Source organism: Tachysurus fulvidraco, chromosome 9, assembly GCF_022655615.1.
Source record: "Tachysurus fulvidraco isolate hzauxx_2018 chromosome 9, HZAU_PFXX_2.0, whole genome shotgun sequence".
Taxonomy (NCBI): Eukaryota; Metazoa; Chordata; class Actinopteri; order Siluriformes; family Bagridae; genus Tachysurus; species Tachysurus fulvidraco.
The window spans coordinates 14446198-14463224 of NC_062526.1; the positions used below are offsets into that span (position 1 = coordinate 14446198).

The 17027-nt window shown below is 34.7% G+C and overlaps 1 protein-coding gene across 2 annotated transcripts; it reads right to left on the minus strand.

Annotated features, from left to right (window-relative positions):
* Positions 1-459: 459 nt before the first annotated feature.
* Positions 460-15492, minus strand: LOC113639688 (D-amino-acid oxidase). Of its 2 annotated transcripts, none has more exons than XM_027141741.2 (11): positions 15338-15492; positions 13724-13919; positions 12893-13007; positions 10057-10133; positions 7003-7068; positions 6685-6739; positions 5374-5478; positions 5182-5264; positions 3635-3752; positions 2236-2334; positions 460-1749 (listed from the first exon to the last, which is right to left on the minus strand). In XM_027141741.2, exons 2-11 carry the CDS (start codon positions 13915-13917, stop codon positions 1618-1620), a joined length of 1044 nt encoding a protein of 347 aa, XP_026997542.1. In that variant the 5' UTR covers positions 13918-13919; positions 15338-15492; the 3' UTR covers positions 460-1617. The 2 variants fall into 2 exon arrangements, with proteins under 2 accessions (XP_026997542.1, XP_026997533.1); XM_027141732.2 differs by having other exon boundaries at positions 10057-10136.
* Positions 15493-17027: the final 1535 nt, after the last annotated feature.

Genomic DNA, 17027 nt, shown 5'->3' on the forward strand with positions numbered 1-17027 from the left:
GGTTGATTTTGTAGAGTTTATTTTAATACCATGTATTACAGAACCAAAATATTTGCACAGTGCTAAACCGTTATGTAAGCCTCCTAAATTTTTAGCTCAACAATTTTGAGATACCAAACAAATTAGCTGACTGATTAGAATTGAGTCAGAAGATAAAATTGTATATTTTGCACTTTAAGTGAAAAAATTGTCCATTAAGAGGAAATATGTTGGCTCTATTTGCAGTCCAAATAACTAAAACATAATATTAATATTCACCTCTACAGCGAGGGTGATTGTGGGTGGCCGTGTGTGGACATGCTAGTGCATTACTTCTTGTTTCAATCAGCATCCGCAATTTGATGGACATCCAAACTAGTTCGACAAAAACTAGTGATCTCCTTTATGGAGTTTAGCAGCAGTGAAAAGCAAGGGATTAGTGTCAGGATTAATGAAAGTAAAAAGCTTTTGGAACAGAAACAGTGGAATAGGGGGGAGTTTATTTTACTAAAAAAAACAAGCTTTGCAGCACAAATCTGGATAAATGATACATTTTAATCACACATACTCTCAGCTGGAGGGCCCATACCCCATTCACCACCAATAGTAAAGTGAAAATTTGTTGTGCACAGCAAAGCTGTTATTTTTAACCACCATGTCACAGCAGCACATCTCTAAATGCCATTTGCTGGCATTTAGTGAGTCTGGGTGTTTAGCCAAACAGCACTTGCCATCACTTGGATATGAACATATTCCTTGCTTATTAAGCTTAAGCATATCAAAAGCCTTTATTTGTTGAATGTAGTTATTTATTAAACACTGCCCATGATTGTAAGGAAAGTTTTAATTTTTATTTATTTGTTTATAATATATGAAGTAATTGAAACTGGCAGGGTACAGTTAAGGCCTCTGAACACACACATCATACAAATACATATAAGTAACATTAATTTCTATTTTATTCATTAACAGTCATAAATGTTGGACATCAAACTTGGCTTTTATTTGATGGAATACATGGTATGAAAAGTTTTTAAAACAAATTTCACAGAATATTAATTCATTCAGTTCATCTCAACATCATCAAAATTCATCTTTAGCTTTCTTGTTATCTATTGTCAGTATATTGTACTGTATTTTTTTAACAAGAATTTGGGTTAATCACATATGTAACTAAAGTTTTTAGTTGTACAGTGAGTGAATTCATGATTTATTAATGATCGGTTTAACTAACCTTGTTGAAATGATAGCATACATACATGATGCCCATCAGCTATTTAGTGTCTGTGCGTGCAGATATCCTACTCCACACTTTATCCATGTGTATCTACAATAAACTATATTTCAAATGAGAAAACTTTGTGTTTGTAATTATATTTATCGCATCATTGGACTGCTTGATTGATTTGTCTCGTTTAATCATGCATTTCATATTATGACTAACTGAAGACTGGCATATTAAACTGTGCCATATTATTAAAATAGTGTCATGTTAAAATCTGTAAAATCTTTTAAAATCTATTTCTGTTACCATGCTGATTTAGATTGCAAAATGAACCAATTGCAAAGTTTTCACTAACAGAGTGACTAATAGACCTGTAAACAGATTAAAAAGTTACATCTTATAAAACTGGTGAATTAGAGTCGGGATTTGGCTTGGCTTGCTTTAGCTTGCTGCTGCAAGATTTCACCGAAAAGACGGGCAGCTTCTTCAGCACAGCCACGATGGATCGTCAGTCCGTAGCCCCCGTGACCATAGTTATGGATTACCTGGTAGTGCATATAAGAAAAAAAAAACAATGCGCATAATCAAGTTTAGATTGTGTGACTTATTTAAGTAAAACTTAAGTTCCAATATTTTAGAATTTAGAATGTTTACTGAACAAAATAATTTTTAATTTTTTAAATTTGACACGCATCTTGTTTTTTGTTATAGAATGTTTCAAAGTGTTTTATTCCTTATAGCAGTTTGGCAACAAATACCTTTTAATTTATTAATGAACATCCTATATTCTATCAATTTATAGTTACATTTAATAAATGTTGTGGAAATTCAGTGAGCCTGGTTAGTTATTCTTATAACTTATATTTCTGATGACAAAAATTAGTACAAGTAGGGTTATGTCTCAAACCATTGCCCAAAAACAGACATTTGATCACGAAGTTTTACCAGAACAGCCTGAAATAAATCCAATTAGATTTCACAATTTCTGCCTTGCAGATCAGTTAGTGTATGGTTCTGCTATAAAAGCTCACCTCGATCATGCTGGGTCTGTAACCGATGGTCTCTCTCTCCAGCCTGACCTTACTGCGTACAGGTCTGAGACCTGTCCAGTCCTCAACTATGCGAGCATGCTGACAAGGCAAACAAATATGCACATGTATCCTGATCTATTAATCATTCATACCAATCCAACTATTTGAAACAGTTCAGAGTAGGTCATAATGCACGTTTGACTAAATCTGAATGAATATTTGAGTTCATCAAAAATCTGGAAAGATTTTACAGAGTTTGGAATCAAGATATTCCATGAAGAACATTCCCGTTCACTTCGAATATTTAACAATATCAGGTGCATCAGGAGACAGGAAATTTCTTTTAAAAAGTTAGGACATTTCTAATTCACTTAATGTTAAAAAACCAAAACAACAACAAAAAACTTACCCTTAACAGATACAATAACTTACTTACTATAAAAAACACCACAACTCCATGAAATTTTTAAAAGAAATCTCCTGTCTCCTGGAATGGGAATGGGAAAAATTCCAAAATTATCTTTCCAAATTCTACAAACTTGCAACATTTAAGTCTCAACATCTTTGGGGTTGATGCCTAGTTAAAAATGCCTGCAATCGTGTTTTTGGGACTAATTTCATGGGAACCAAAAGCAAGAAGGCAACTTGAATGTGATGACGCATAACATATATTTAAAAGATATTGGATATGTTAAGAATATGAAATGCTGTGGCTTTTACCCACATAAAAAATTATTTAGCCACTTAAGATTTATTCAAATAACTTTGTTGATTTTGCTATAAAATGGCATGATGTGATTCATAAGACATACCAACTAATCAATAATAAAATTTGCAGTCTGCTATTTTTATTATTGAATTGTTTCAAATTTGTCAATTAGTGAAACCCTAGATGTATATATATATATATATATATATATATATATATATATATATATATATATATATATATATATATATATATATGATTCGATTAGATATGATTGGATTGTGATGGATGAACTGACTAGAGGAGATGTGAACTCCATGTGATCTTTTCCATCTATACAACATCTGTTTGACTGTATTTTTTAATCACACCCTCCAGTGTCACCCATATGAGGATGGGTTCCCCTTTGAGTCTGTTTACCATCTAAGGGAGTTTTTCCTTGCTACTGCTGCCTGAGTCACCTCAGACTTGCTCATTTTGATAAATACATACACATTATGAACTAACTCTATCTAATATTAATCTTGAATTTTGCATTCTATTAATCTTTATATTATTCTTTATATTAAACTTTTGTTCTATGTTTACTGTATGTTCTGTAAAGCTGCTTTGAGACAATGTCAATTGTAAAAAGCGCCATACAAGTAAACTTGAATTGAATTGAACTAGAACATACTATAATTCTCTTACTTTTAAGCTGGGCTCCAGTGCACAGGCTCTTTCCCAAATGAATTTGTGGTCGATAGAATTGTTCTGCTCACTCCAGTTTCCCACTTGGAAAATTCCCCCAACAGTCACTAGACGACTCCTGAAAAAGTAGAACAGGCAGATATTCAGTGTAGCACTGGGTCAGGAGGACGTTTTTTCAATACAGAAAGTATTATACTTTTGGGTCCAAGTACAATGCAGTTTGATCATGTGTCTATGCAACCTAAACCTAAGGTTCACACAAAATACTGCACACAGCTCTCAATGTGTAACCATAATAAAAACTGTTCCATTTCTGCTCATATAATAAATGACAGATTGAACTTGAAAAAACAAACAAACAAACAAACAAAAATATAATCTCCAATAAAAAAAATCAGTGAAGTCTGACCTCATACAGCAAAAAAAGACAAAGAGGAACAGATGAAGTAATCCAAAGTGAAGATATCAAGATATCTTCTCTCAGTCAACCAGTTAAGAGTCTTCAGTGCAGCAGTGTACAGTTTTTAAACCAGTAACGCCATCTGATTTACAAATGTTCACTAACTCTATCATCTATTAATCATGCTCTAAGAACATCATCTTTTCTGTGAATTTCAGACAGCTGAAATATCAAACAAAGGTTCTAAAGGATACTGATACTGCAAAAGATTTAGAAAATTTTTTAGAACTTTTACCAGGTCAGATCAGACTTTCAGGTTTTTATGACTCATTTTTACACTAGTACTAGTTAAATACAAGTTTGATATACAATATTTTATGAAACTCATTTTTACACTAGTACTAGTTAAATACAAATTTGATATACAATATGGCTTCCTCTCATTATTCACAAGCTTTTACAACAGCACTTATTTTAATATTGAACTTTGCAGAAGCCTATATCTTGTTGCTCAATTTCAGAGTCGCGTGTAATTAACAGAAGCATTTTTTCTTAAACTCCACTACATGTCTGTAATTCTCATGTACCTTTTTAATAACACTTACTATTTAGATGCCTCAATGTTTTAGTAACTCAACTCTAAATACTGCCCACTGTTATAACGAGTCCGGGGCATTAATAAAATACACATTTTCTTCTATTTCAGTTATTTTTAGTTAGGGATCAGATATAAATTTACAATTTGTTTACATGAGTATTTTTATTGAACTCTAGCAAAGTGACAAGTTTCAAATTTTAAAAGCATTAATTAGTAGATGTTTTTATCGACTCAGGATGCATTAGAATTGCAAAGAGCAAATATGTTCAGATTTAACTGTAAGATTAAGATTTAATATTAAAAATATATTGTCATCTTACAATTTTATTTGTTTTTGCTGTTTTGCCGATGAACATTTATAGGACATTTTGTTATGACAGAAACAACTTATCCATTAGACAACTAACACTAGCACATGCTCGTGCAAAGTAATGTGTGAACAATCATGGAAAAGTGAAGTTATTAAATTAATGTATTTAATATGGCAATTATTATGCAAAAGATCTAATTTGAATCCTTTAGTCTTATTAAGCCAGCATGAACACTCACCCTGGAATGATGTACGGTGAACTGTAAACTCCAGATGTAAAATTGTGTGTCAGAATAAAGTGCTTTATCCAAGGAGCATCCACCTAATAAAGCAGAAAGGCAGATAGACCCACATTTATTAAATCATGTTACCCAGGCCTACATACATAGATACTCATAGTCATGAGTAACTGCTCATTCTTTATCTCTGACCTTGATGATCTGTCCTCGGCCTGGAGTCAGCTCAGGATCAGGTTGGAGGTCACCTGATCGTACACCTGAGCAGTTAACAATAATGTCTGCTCCACTCTCTGCCAGCTAAAAGGTATGACAAATGTTAATAATGTCTGAGCCCAGAACCATTAAATTGTTTATTTTCCTGAACTAGTAATACTTTTTTAGAATTCATTTCAAGCAAATGGCATAAGACCTGAATAATGAACTGAGGAATAGCATAATATTCATTTTTGATAAAAACTATTTTTGCTAGACTTACTAGACTTATGTCAAAGATTTACACAAAATTTACTTTACACAAAAAGCTGTTAATACTCATAAGAAATCTGCACCTGCTGGGTCTGAGCATACACTCTGCAAATTAACAACTCCACATCCAGCACTACCAAACTGAACACCAGTACACCCCAGGGATGTGTGCACAGTCCACTGCTGTTTTAACCTGATTACTTATGACTGTACTATAAACCAAACATTATACTCGCTAATTACACTACAGTTGTGAGCCTCGTCAGCAACAATGATGAGTCACATACAGAGAGGACTTGAACCAGGTGCAGAGTAGTGTCTAGACAACAACCTATCTATTAATGTTGATAAGACTAAATTGATGAAAGATGAGGAGAACTCGAGTGGACCACTCACCACTGTACATCAACAGTACAGGTGTGGAGTCAGAAGATCCAAATTTATTGGTGTACACATGACAGAGGACCTCACCTGAACACCCTCCACCCAGCCAAGAAAGCTCAACGGAGACTATCGAGACCAAACCTCCCCTCCCATCCTCACCACAGAAGGACAATAGAGTTTTCTGACCACGACCATTCTCATCCATCTCATGAACTTTTCACTGTCCTGACTTCAGACACAAGGTGCAGGATACATACCACCACCACAAAAGATTCTGAGGCAGTCAGATTATTTATCCCCTGCTGTCTCCCAGTGCTCACCTGGCTTAGTCTAATTCTTAGCCCAGTATTACTAAATACAACTACAGGCCTACATTACACAAAGTAACATAAGACTCTTTATCTAAACCTACTGCTATTACCCTACCAATGATTTATAGTTTACAGCCCATGCTATGTAGCTATTGTGTTGTGCATTTATCTCACACCGTTGTGTGCATTCACTTAATGTGGTCTTGTAGACTTGTGTACTGTTATGTGCTGCACCAACCTCCTGTGAAAATGAATTTTCCTTCCAACCTGAACACTTAAATTGGAAACAATTGAAATTATTTTAAGCATCTGACATACACGTTAATAAAAAAATTAGCCTGACCTCTTGGAATGAATGGATCTTTCTGTGGTAAAACTTTACTCCTCTTTTGGTCAACCTGAATAAAGGAAAAGAACTTCTCTTAAAGTCTAAAAACATTTATCCTTGTTTTCTTGTCTCTGCATTTTTGTTAAGATCCAGTGACAATGATAACATCATAACATTTTATTTCTTATTTATTAACTTGTTGCTTACGTTTTACTAGGTAAATAAAAAGTGAACATTTGTGTCAGCCTGGTAAAACATTACCAAGGGGACAAATAAACTTTTTATGGTATAAATATAGTTTGAATAGCACTGAGATAAAGGCTGAACTCTCACCAGTTCATGAGCCAGGGCAGATACGTCTTCCCTTCCAGCATTATTGAAGTGTTAAACCAACCCATGCTTAAATAGAGAAAACACAGTAACACTTTATCATGGGGAACAGGTGCAGCTAAATTAACATTTAATGCTCAAAAGCTGAGTGAATAAAAATATTAATGTGTATAATTATAGTAAAGTAACAAGTAAAGCTGGTAATAAATCCAGTAACTGAATTACAGAGTAATAAAACAGCCACAGGTTTGCCACCATAAATAATTTTTAAAAAAATTTAAATAATTTAAAAAAAAATTTTTTTTAATTATTTTTTTTTTACAAATTTGCACATTTTTATTACTTTTCTAGGCTGTCAAGGTAATCAAAGTTTGATGAATGGAAAATCTTTGTAAATATAAAACCCAAAAGTGATCAAGTCTCATTTCATTAATGTCTTATTTCCTCTTCCTGTGCAGATCATGAAACTCCCTAAACACAGTTGTTGAAAGTTGTTCCAAATCTATATTGCTTAGAATCCTAATAACAAATCTAAAATAATAAAAATATATAGCTACGGTATATTATTTTTATCTTCATGCACAAACAGACTTAATAAATAAAAACATCCAGTGAGCAATAGTTCTGTGGATGAAAAAGCCTTGTTGATGAGAAAAGTTAGAAGTCAGCAATTGCCAGACTGAATCTATACAGTCAGGATTTGGTGCCAACAGCAAAAATCCACTGGCCCAACCTGCCTTTTGTCAACAGTTGAGCCTGGTGAAGGTGGTGTAATGGTAATAGTCTGCTGTTGTAGCCCATCCAACTCAAGGTGTGACATGTGGTCTTGTTGCAGCCTTTCTTTAAGCAAGGCAACAACAAGGCAATTCTGTCTGAAGAACTGCCTTTACAGAAATACTAGCAGTTACAGTTACAGAAATACACAAACCAAACCACCTGGAACTAACAATCAAGCCACAGTCAAAATCTCAGCTGTAGCATCCATTGAAAAACACATACATTTTATAGACACAGTCACAAACAAAGATAAAACTTGAGCACAAGGAAGATCTAAATGATTATCCAGTTTCCAGTAATGCATTTTAAACATATTTGCTTTTATCATAATGCTTTAAAATAATGCTAATCCCTGCTGAAAAATCCAGCATAAACCATCATGAATTCCATGCTGGTCCAGGCTGGTTTTTACTGGTTCGTGCTGGTATAGTGCTGGTATAATGCTGGTATAGTGCTGGTATAGTGCTGGTATAGCTGGGTGGCCAGCACATCATCATTTGTTTTGGGGTAAATAAAAAGCTTCCGCTTGTACACGACAAATCTGCTGATCACTGGGAATCAGAATGTTTGCATATGTGAGGTACCTGGATGACGGCTGCACGGCAGTTGTTTCAATTAGCGAAATTAAGCACTTTAACTATGACATGTTTGACCAAACTCAGGTTTATTGGGTAGCTACGATGGAAGCAAGACTTCTTCAGGGGACAAATACTAATGCTTAAAGGTATGTAACGTAAGCAGAAGCTGTTTTATCGTAACTCATTCACTGCACAATATAAACAAATGAGGGATATATAGTTTTGTTTCTTATTTTGTTTCTATAATTTTTCAGAGAATAAAGAAGACAGAGCAGGAATTGTCTAAAGGCAAACGACTCCGGGTAGCCTAGCTCTTAAAAAAAAACACGGTCATCGCCACCACATACTACTTGTTACTCGCTAAAAGAGAGAGCGGAAGCTAAGATCAAAAATGTGTGTTGAAAAGGTTATATTGTGTAACATTATTTGTGTATATTACAGTGTGATGGCAAATATCATTGTCCAATAAATACTTTAAACAAACACATATACATATATATATATATATATATATATATATATATATATATATATATATATATATATATATATATATATACATATATATATATATATATATATACACACACTTATACATACATACATACACACACACAAACAGTACAGACCAAAAGTTTGGACACACCTTCTCATTCAAAGAGTTTTCTTTATTTTCATGACTAAGAATATTGTAGATTCACACTGAAGGCATCAAAACTATGAATTAACACATGTGGAATTATATACATAACAAAAAATTGTGAAGAAAAAAGACCCCAAACACACCTCCAGGCTGTGTAAGGGCTATTTGACCATGAAGGAGAGTGATGGGGTGCTGCACCTGGCCTCCACAGTCACTGGACCTGAACCCAATCGAGATGGTTTGGGGTGAGCTGGACCGCAGAGTGAAGGCAAAAGGGCCAAGTGCTAAGCATCACTCGGAACTCCTTCAAGACTGTTGGAAGACCATTTCAGGTGACTACCTCTTGAAGCTCATCAAGAGAATGCCAAGAGTGTGCAAAGCAGTAATCAAAGCAAAAGGTGGCTACTTTGAAGAACCTAGAATATGACATATTTTCAGTTGTTTCACACTTTTTTGTTATGAACTAAATGTTCTCTTTGAATGAGAAGGTGTGTCCAAACTTTTGGTCTGTACTGTGTGTGTGTGTGTGTGTGTGTGTGTGTGTTTTTATATATATATATATATATATATATATATATATATATATATATATATATATATATATATATATATATAAAGAAAGAAAGCCATGTAAATAGAAAGCCATGTAAATGATAGGAATATCCAGAATGTTTTTCTTTATTAAAAAGTGGATTGCAATTCTCTAGAAAATTGTCTTGGTCTTCATTTAACTATGAATATGCACTAAGAAATGTGTTATGTAACAAATGGGTTTTGTTGTGGTCTTGCTGGGCTGACCATATGTTGAACAGCATACCACCATTCCTGGCTGGTCAGCAAGCACACCAGCAACCAGCACCTAATGATGGACCAGCATACCACCATCCCTGGCTGGTCGGCCAGCACACCAGCAACCAGTACCTAATGCTGGACCAGCATACCACCATCCCAAGCTGGTCCCAGCATGCAAAACATGCAAAACCTTATGCTGATGACCAGAAATGCTGTTTTTTTTTAGCAGGGATTTTAGTTTATTGCTGATGATTTAACTGTATGTACCTGTATCCTGGAAACATATCAAGCTCACGATGGGTGAGTTCCCGAAAACCCAACACAATGTCTCTAAATGATGGTTCCTGCTGAGAAAGAGATAACATTACAATAATTTTCCTTAAATTAGAACCCACTTTTGAGATGTAGAGCCAGTGAAATGTGAAATAGTGTAGAATCTAAGTAACTGTAATAGAATTTTACAGCATAATTAAAATTAAGTAGTGAATAAGCTTTAGTTTTAATAGTTTAACAGCTGTATTCATAAAACTGTGCATTAATCCGTATAGTATATATACACATTAGGAATGTTTTTTAAACATTTTTAACAGAAAGGAATTTTCTTAAAAAGACAGGTGGTGTGCATCAGGGCTGGGAAACAAAATAATATCTGTGTTAATGGGATTTTAAATAAATATGCACAACTTTTTTAAAAGAAATAAGTAAAGCAAACTCCCAGTTATGGCCAAACTCATTTAATACAAATTTGCATTACACTAATAAAAATTAATTAGGCATGATTTAGCCAAAGAAATTCCAGATACCAAAAAAGTGCTAGCTGGTGTTACGGTGCTAATTTAGGTGAGGAAGTGTCAGTGGTGCTACAGTATATGTGAACTGTTTTCTGTATATACTAATTTGTATATACATATGTTGGAGTGCTCTGAAAACACAAAGGTGTGACCCACAATTTTATAAGCAACTGGAGTCCCACATTTATTTCTTTGGGGGGAAATTAGACACTGTACTGAATAACTGTGGAAAACAGACTGCCCTGTGCTCATCCATCCATTTACAATATGCTTAAACGTAATATATCCTTTTAACACATTTGTCTTTACAGTTCAACACCTGTACATATCCTGTAATGGTTCACTGTACAGTATAATCCCATTATCTGTCACATGGAACAGTTGAAAAGGGAAACATATCAAGAATTGTCGAATTTGTTGAATTGTCCCATGTTACAGTCTTGTTTATCTCAAGATTTCTTTATCATATTATTGGAGAGTTTTTTCTTTTCCACAAATCACCTCTGACTTTTGGATCTAAATCTACATTTGGATTTTGGTAAAGCTGCTTTGTTATAACCTGTAAAAAATGAAATTGGGATGGAATTGAAAAAAAATTGTCTGAGATTTAACCAGCCAAAGCACTGAATTGTAGAAAAAAGTTCGTCCTCAGTTGATCCTCAGTGCATGGGTCAAAGGATGAAAGTGAAACTGTATGTGGTTTGTATTAAATTTGACTTATTCTGCTCTTTACTTTTTTTACTTTAACACAATATTTGCATTTGTACAAACTGTAGTAATGTAATGATAAGGTGTGATATGATGTTCACCATAGACAAAGGTTTGTGGAAACCTGACTATCACATTCATATCTGTCCTTGAAAATCCCTTTTCAAAGCCATTGACAATAATACAGGCCTGGTCCCTCCTTTACTGCTATATCACTCTCCATTCTTTTGGGGATGATTAAAGATTTCTACGTGATTTGTGTTCATTCATTACTACATGTGCATTAGGGAGGTCAGACACCTGCCACAGTTACCACAGGCTCTCCATCAGACCACCAGAGGGCACCCTTACTCACAGTTTAATTTGTTGTTTGTTCAATTTATGCTTGATCGTGTCCACTTTTTTGTATTGTTCATATGTGTCTCCCTATTTAATTTATGGTGTTTTACTGGTTCTTTGTTTCCTTGGTTGAAAAAGTTTATTTATGAAGCACAGACACAAGGAATTACCACATCCTGGGTATAACTCCTTCAAATCTCAGATTTTTATCAAGGTATAAACCTTAAAGTATATTATTCCTTGCATTTATTACTAATAAATTGTTCACTTACAGCAGTGGCACTAGGGAAAACTGAAAAATAGCCAAAAACTTTGCAGCAATATGACCTTAGAATGTTCATATGTTGTAAACTAGCTAATAAACTCAGGACCAGGAACTCAGGAATGTCAGGTTAACACTAGTTAAACGTTACTTTTAAAAGTAGGCCTAATGCAGTTTGGGACAAAGTCTTATTGAGAAATGAGAGAAAAATTTTCCAGCTTTAAACTGTGGGGGAAAACAAACTGCTGTAAAACAGCATTTCCAGTAAAAGGTTTGGACAGTATACTGTATATGTAGAATGAATATTTTGTATATATGCATAAATATAATATTTTGAATACTCTTTGACATTTGGCTTATGGTTGAAATAGGAGACATTTAACATTTATGAACAGCTCTTATCAACAGTCAAAGGTTAAAGTGCAAAAGGATCATCTTTCCTGTTTCAAGCTGTGTTTCTTTTGTTTTATTGACTTAAAGTAAGAGAAAGAACAATGAACAGATAAAATCTATGGCAGGTAATTTATTAATGAATTTGAAATACTGGCCAATTGTTGTGAACAATGATCTACTAGTTGTGGTAAAGATCCCATCATCTGTTGATTATTTTCCTATAACAACAAGCCTCTTCCAATTTGGTTTCATTAAATGTTTTGTGTGTTAGCAAAGAAAGTAAAAATCAAGAAAACCTTCTGCTCAAACCTTTTACCAGAAATGTACATATTGGCACTAAATAAATGTATCAATTCCAGCATATTTTATCCTGGCAGTAACATTCATTTTGGTCCACTCATATATTGGTACCTAATGAGATTAAAGCTACCATTCTACAGCTAACATGATAACATTTGTTTAATTTCAGAGTATGTTAAAAACAAAAACGTATATGCTATTCTGTGTAAAAAACATGTATCATTATAATCCCCATGCTGTGATTTATTATAATCTTTCTTATAATGGAACTACTGTACAGTATATCTCATAAAAAAAGATAGAGTTTTACCGGGGCATGTTGGGTGCAAAGGTTGTATCCCGACTGCAGGAATATTCCCATTTCAATAGATTCAGGAGAGCCAAGGAAACTCAGAAGGTAATCAAATGTTTCTTTGTTCCATTTTCTGAAAAAAAAAGAAAGGAATGAAAGAGACATGAATCTGCTGCATCATTCATAACTACTCAAACAGTCTCAATCTCTGCAGACTTTTTTTACATACCACATGAGCACAAAGTATGTCATTGCTTTTCATGAATTATGCTTAAATTTATGTATGCTTTGACTACAAGAACTTTTCCTTACTGGTTCCTTAGTGGCCATATTTTCATCTGTATACCCAAATTAGTCAGTAAACTGCTTGATATTGGGAGAAATAGTAAAACAATATATTCAGTATAAGCTATAACCCAAAATCACAGAAGTAGTGTAGCAATGTTTTTCTTAAAATATGTATGCACCAAAATTTAAAAGAAAATTTGCAGTGATGTGAAAAGGTCCCAGAAACAGATTAAAAAAATAAATAAATAAATACATGATTTGGAAATTGCATTAAAAATGTCAATTCCTACAAATGTAAAAGACACTTTTTGGGTCATTTAACCATGTACAATGTGAATCCAGCCACATCAATTGGCTTCTCACAATTTCACTTCTATGATGTACCCATGTTCAAGATAAAAATTAGACTTTGTCTGAAAAACCATCCTCAGGACAACAAATCAACATTTGATGATCTTTTTTGTTTCTAATAAGGCAATTAGATTTATAACTAAGCAGTAGTTGTATGTTTGGCCCCCTGGGATTGAAATTTGACAAAAATCCACTCATCTCTGCCCTTACGTTTCTTGGACATTGCCTTTATCATAGAGGTATGGCTGCCAGAGTCCTGCTGCTCCATCGCTGGTGGTCAAAGGAGTAAAGACATCTGCGTAGACATCTATATACAAGGGATTGACTTTGTCATGGTAATGCTCATAAATGCTCTGAGCTGTGGAAAGACCAATGACCCCAGCTCCGATTACCGCTACACGCATGGCTGTAAAGAGAAAATATTAAACCAAAGATATTAGAGGAATATGCAGCAGGTCAGAGGCCAATAGGCAAAGTGTCCCGGCTGAGGGGGCTAAATCTCTCCATCTATTCGGAACGGGAGATCTGCATGGTGAGAAGGCCGCCAGGGATAACTAGCAAAAGTAGCAGCTTTTTGACAGTACCAGCTATCTCAGGGCCTTTACCAGCTATCTCAGTGACTATACCAGCTATCTCAGTGACTATACCAGCTACAGTATCTCAGGGCCTTTACCAGCTATCTCAGGGCCTTTACCAGCTATCTCAGGGCCTTTACCAGCTATCTCAGGGCCTTTACCAGCTATCTCAGGGCCTTTACCAGCTATCTCAGGGCCTTTACCGGCTATCTCAGGGCCTTTACCGGCTATCTCAGTGGCGATACCGGCTATCTCAGGGCCATACCGGCTATCTCAGGGCCTTTACCGGCTATCTCAGTGACTATACCGGCTATCTCAGTGGCTATACCGGCTATCTCAGTGACTTTACTGGCTATCTCATAGACTACCGGCTGTCTCACTGACTATACCGGCTGTCTCACTGACTATACCGGCTTTCTCACTGACTATACCGGCTGTCTCACTGACTATACCAGCTGTCTCCCTGACTATACCAGTTGTCTCAGTGACTAAGCTTCGCAAAAGGCAGACAATACCCTCTTTATTGCTGTATAAAATCAATGGCTATTGATTTAGTATCAATCCTACAAAATTCTATGCATCTGTTAATAACCTGAAACTAAAAATGTTTAAATTTAGTTTCTTTTTCCTCCTAACATTGGAGCTAGAGAATACCAGTAGTCAGCATGATTTCCACAGTTTTATTAGTCCAGCTGTACTGTATGTTAAATAGTCCTTGAACTATTGTGCTTTTATTACTTATTATATTGCACAGTAACACTCATCATTACTAGAGTGACAATACATAGAGTCTATATTGAGTTAATCTCATCTCTACAAGAGATTTGTATCTGTCAAAGACATCACAAAACTCAGTTTGTTACAATTGTGTTTTGTGTGAATTCACTCACAAATAACACCAAAAAACTGCTTTACATACAAAACATGGACAAATGATATGAAACCTGACATTTAAAACACCATATGCTACAGCTGCTGACACTGTTGCAAAAAAAAAAAAAAAATCATTTAAAAAAAATATATATATATATATTTTTTAAAGTCAACGTGATTTATATGCTAGTTTAAGTTGACAATTCTGGTGACTTAGATAGTTTGCAAACACTTTGTTTTATGCTGAATATTAAAACTATTTAACAAAACCAACATTGTAGAATTACATGGTTTCTTAAGACAGCCTATTATTTTACTAGCAATGTGCAGGGCATAAATCCAAATACTGAACATTTGTGTTAACATTTTGACTTACCCGAGCTTGGTCTCGCTTTAAGTTCAGTCAGCAAACTAACAAGCAGCAGCTGTGTTACACAAGACCGTAAACAGTAACACGGTGCAGTGTTCAAGAGCTCCAATCTCGATACCAAGTTCACTACAATCCAATCGCCTTAATTCCCATTCTCCAATACAGAGAATAGACAGAACTGGCAGCCTGGAGATTTATTTTGTTTTAAAATTACATGTTACCATTTTACATGATTAAAAACTATGATTGATATGATATTGCAGTAGAAGAGATTTTTAATAAGCCTGTTGTCTTAAAAAGTTTAAGGGGGACAATTATTTAATATGAAGAGGAAAATATTGCACTAAACTATACTGAATATTTGTTTTTTGTCCTTTTGATCTTCATGTGTTTTATGCCAAAGACTGTAGATCTATCTTGTAGAGGTTATAAGTGTTAAAAGTACTCTACTGTAAAGTGTCACCAGAAAACAGTACAAAATGGAAAATACAGCAGATTTTAAGATATAAAATTAACAAGAAACATTCATTCTTTTTCTACCGCTTATCCGAACTACCTCAGGTCACGGGGAGCCTGTGCGTCATCAGCAGTGTTGCAATGTAACGAAGTAAAAATACTTCGTTACCGTACTTAAGTAGAAATGTCACGTATCTGTACTTTACTTCGCTATTTAAATTTATGACAACTTTCACTTTTACTCCACTACATTTCCGAGATAAAATGTAAACTTTTACTCCGTTATATTTCCACTAAGCATCTTCGTTACTCGTTACTACAAAATAAAATCAGCAGAAATGTGTGTGACTGTAATAAGGGAGGTTTGATGAATCACTGCTCCTAGATTGTATTACGCACGTCCGCGCGCGCTACGGAGAAGCACAGGTACGCGCAGCGTGCACGCGCAGTCAGAGCTGGAGGCATTTTGCAACCAAAAGCAACCAAAACCAGTGAAATGTCACTATTCTTATTACCAGAGTTGATAGCACGAACAAAATAGTGATGCAATATCAATACTAAATAAAAATAACATTTATTGATTTGGTCTTTGTCTTGTGAATATTAGTTTATTAATGACGTCATTCATCGGATACACTGTTTGTAGAGAATGCACACACACATGAACTGATCTGATTCAAGACTGGCATCATTACATCATGTATAACATTTTGGTGTCCACTTTTGCCATTTAATAATACCATAACTTTTGGCTTACTATGTAGTCATATAATATATAATATAAAACTCTTCTTTTTTTTAAATTCTCACTGAGGGCTCTTTAGTGGTTATTTACCCCCTAAAGATGAAATCATAGAACTGCCCCTGCTCTTATACCTACCGAAAATCACTGATATTTAACTTTTTACTTTTACTTCAAATACTTAAGTACATTAAATATCAGAAAATGACTTTTGATACTTAAGTACAGTAAATATCAGATACTTCAAGACTTTTACTTGAGTAATATTCTAAAAGGTGACTTTCACTTCTATCAAAGTCTTTTTCTAGCACGATACTTGTACTTTTACTCGAGTATTGCTTTCTAGTACTTTATGCAACACTGGTCATCAGGATCAAGGCAGGATACACCCTGGACGGAGTGCCAACCTATCGCAGGCCACACACACTCTCTCATTCACTCACACACTACGGACAATTTTCCAGAGATGCCAATCATCCTACCATGCATGTCTTTGGA

Excerpts from the sequence above, each read along its gene's own strand:
- LOC113639688 (XM_027141732.2), bottom strand. The coding sequence starts at position 13,917 with ATGCGTGTAGCGGTAATCGGAGCTGGGGTCATTGGTCTTTCCACAGCT. Across the intron at positions 10,137-12,892 it reads TTTGCACCCAACATGCCCCG|CAGGAACCATCATTTAGAGA; the intron begins GTAAAACTCTAT and ends TCTCTTTCTCAG. Across the intron at positions 6,740-7,002 it reads CTGCCCTGGCTCATGAACTG|GTTGACCAAAAGAGGAGTAA; the intron begins GTGAGAGTTCAG and ends TCCTTTATTCAG.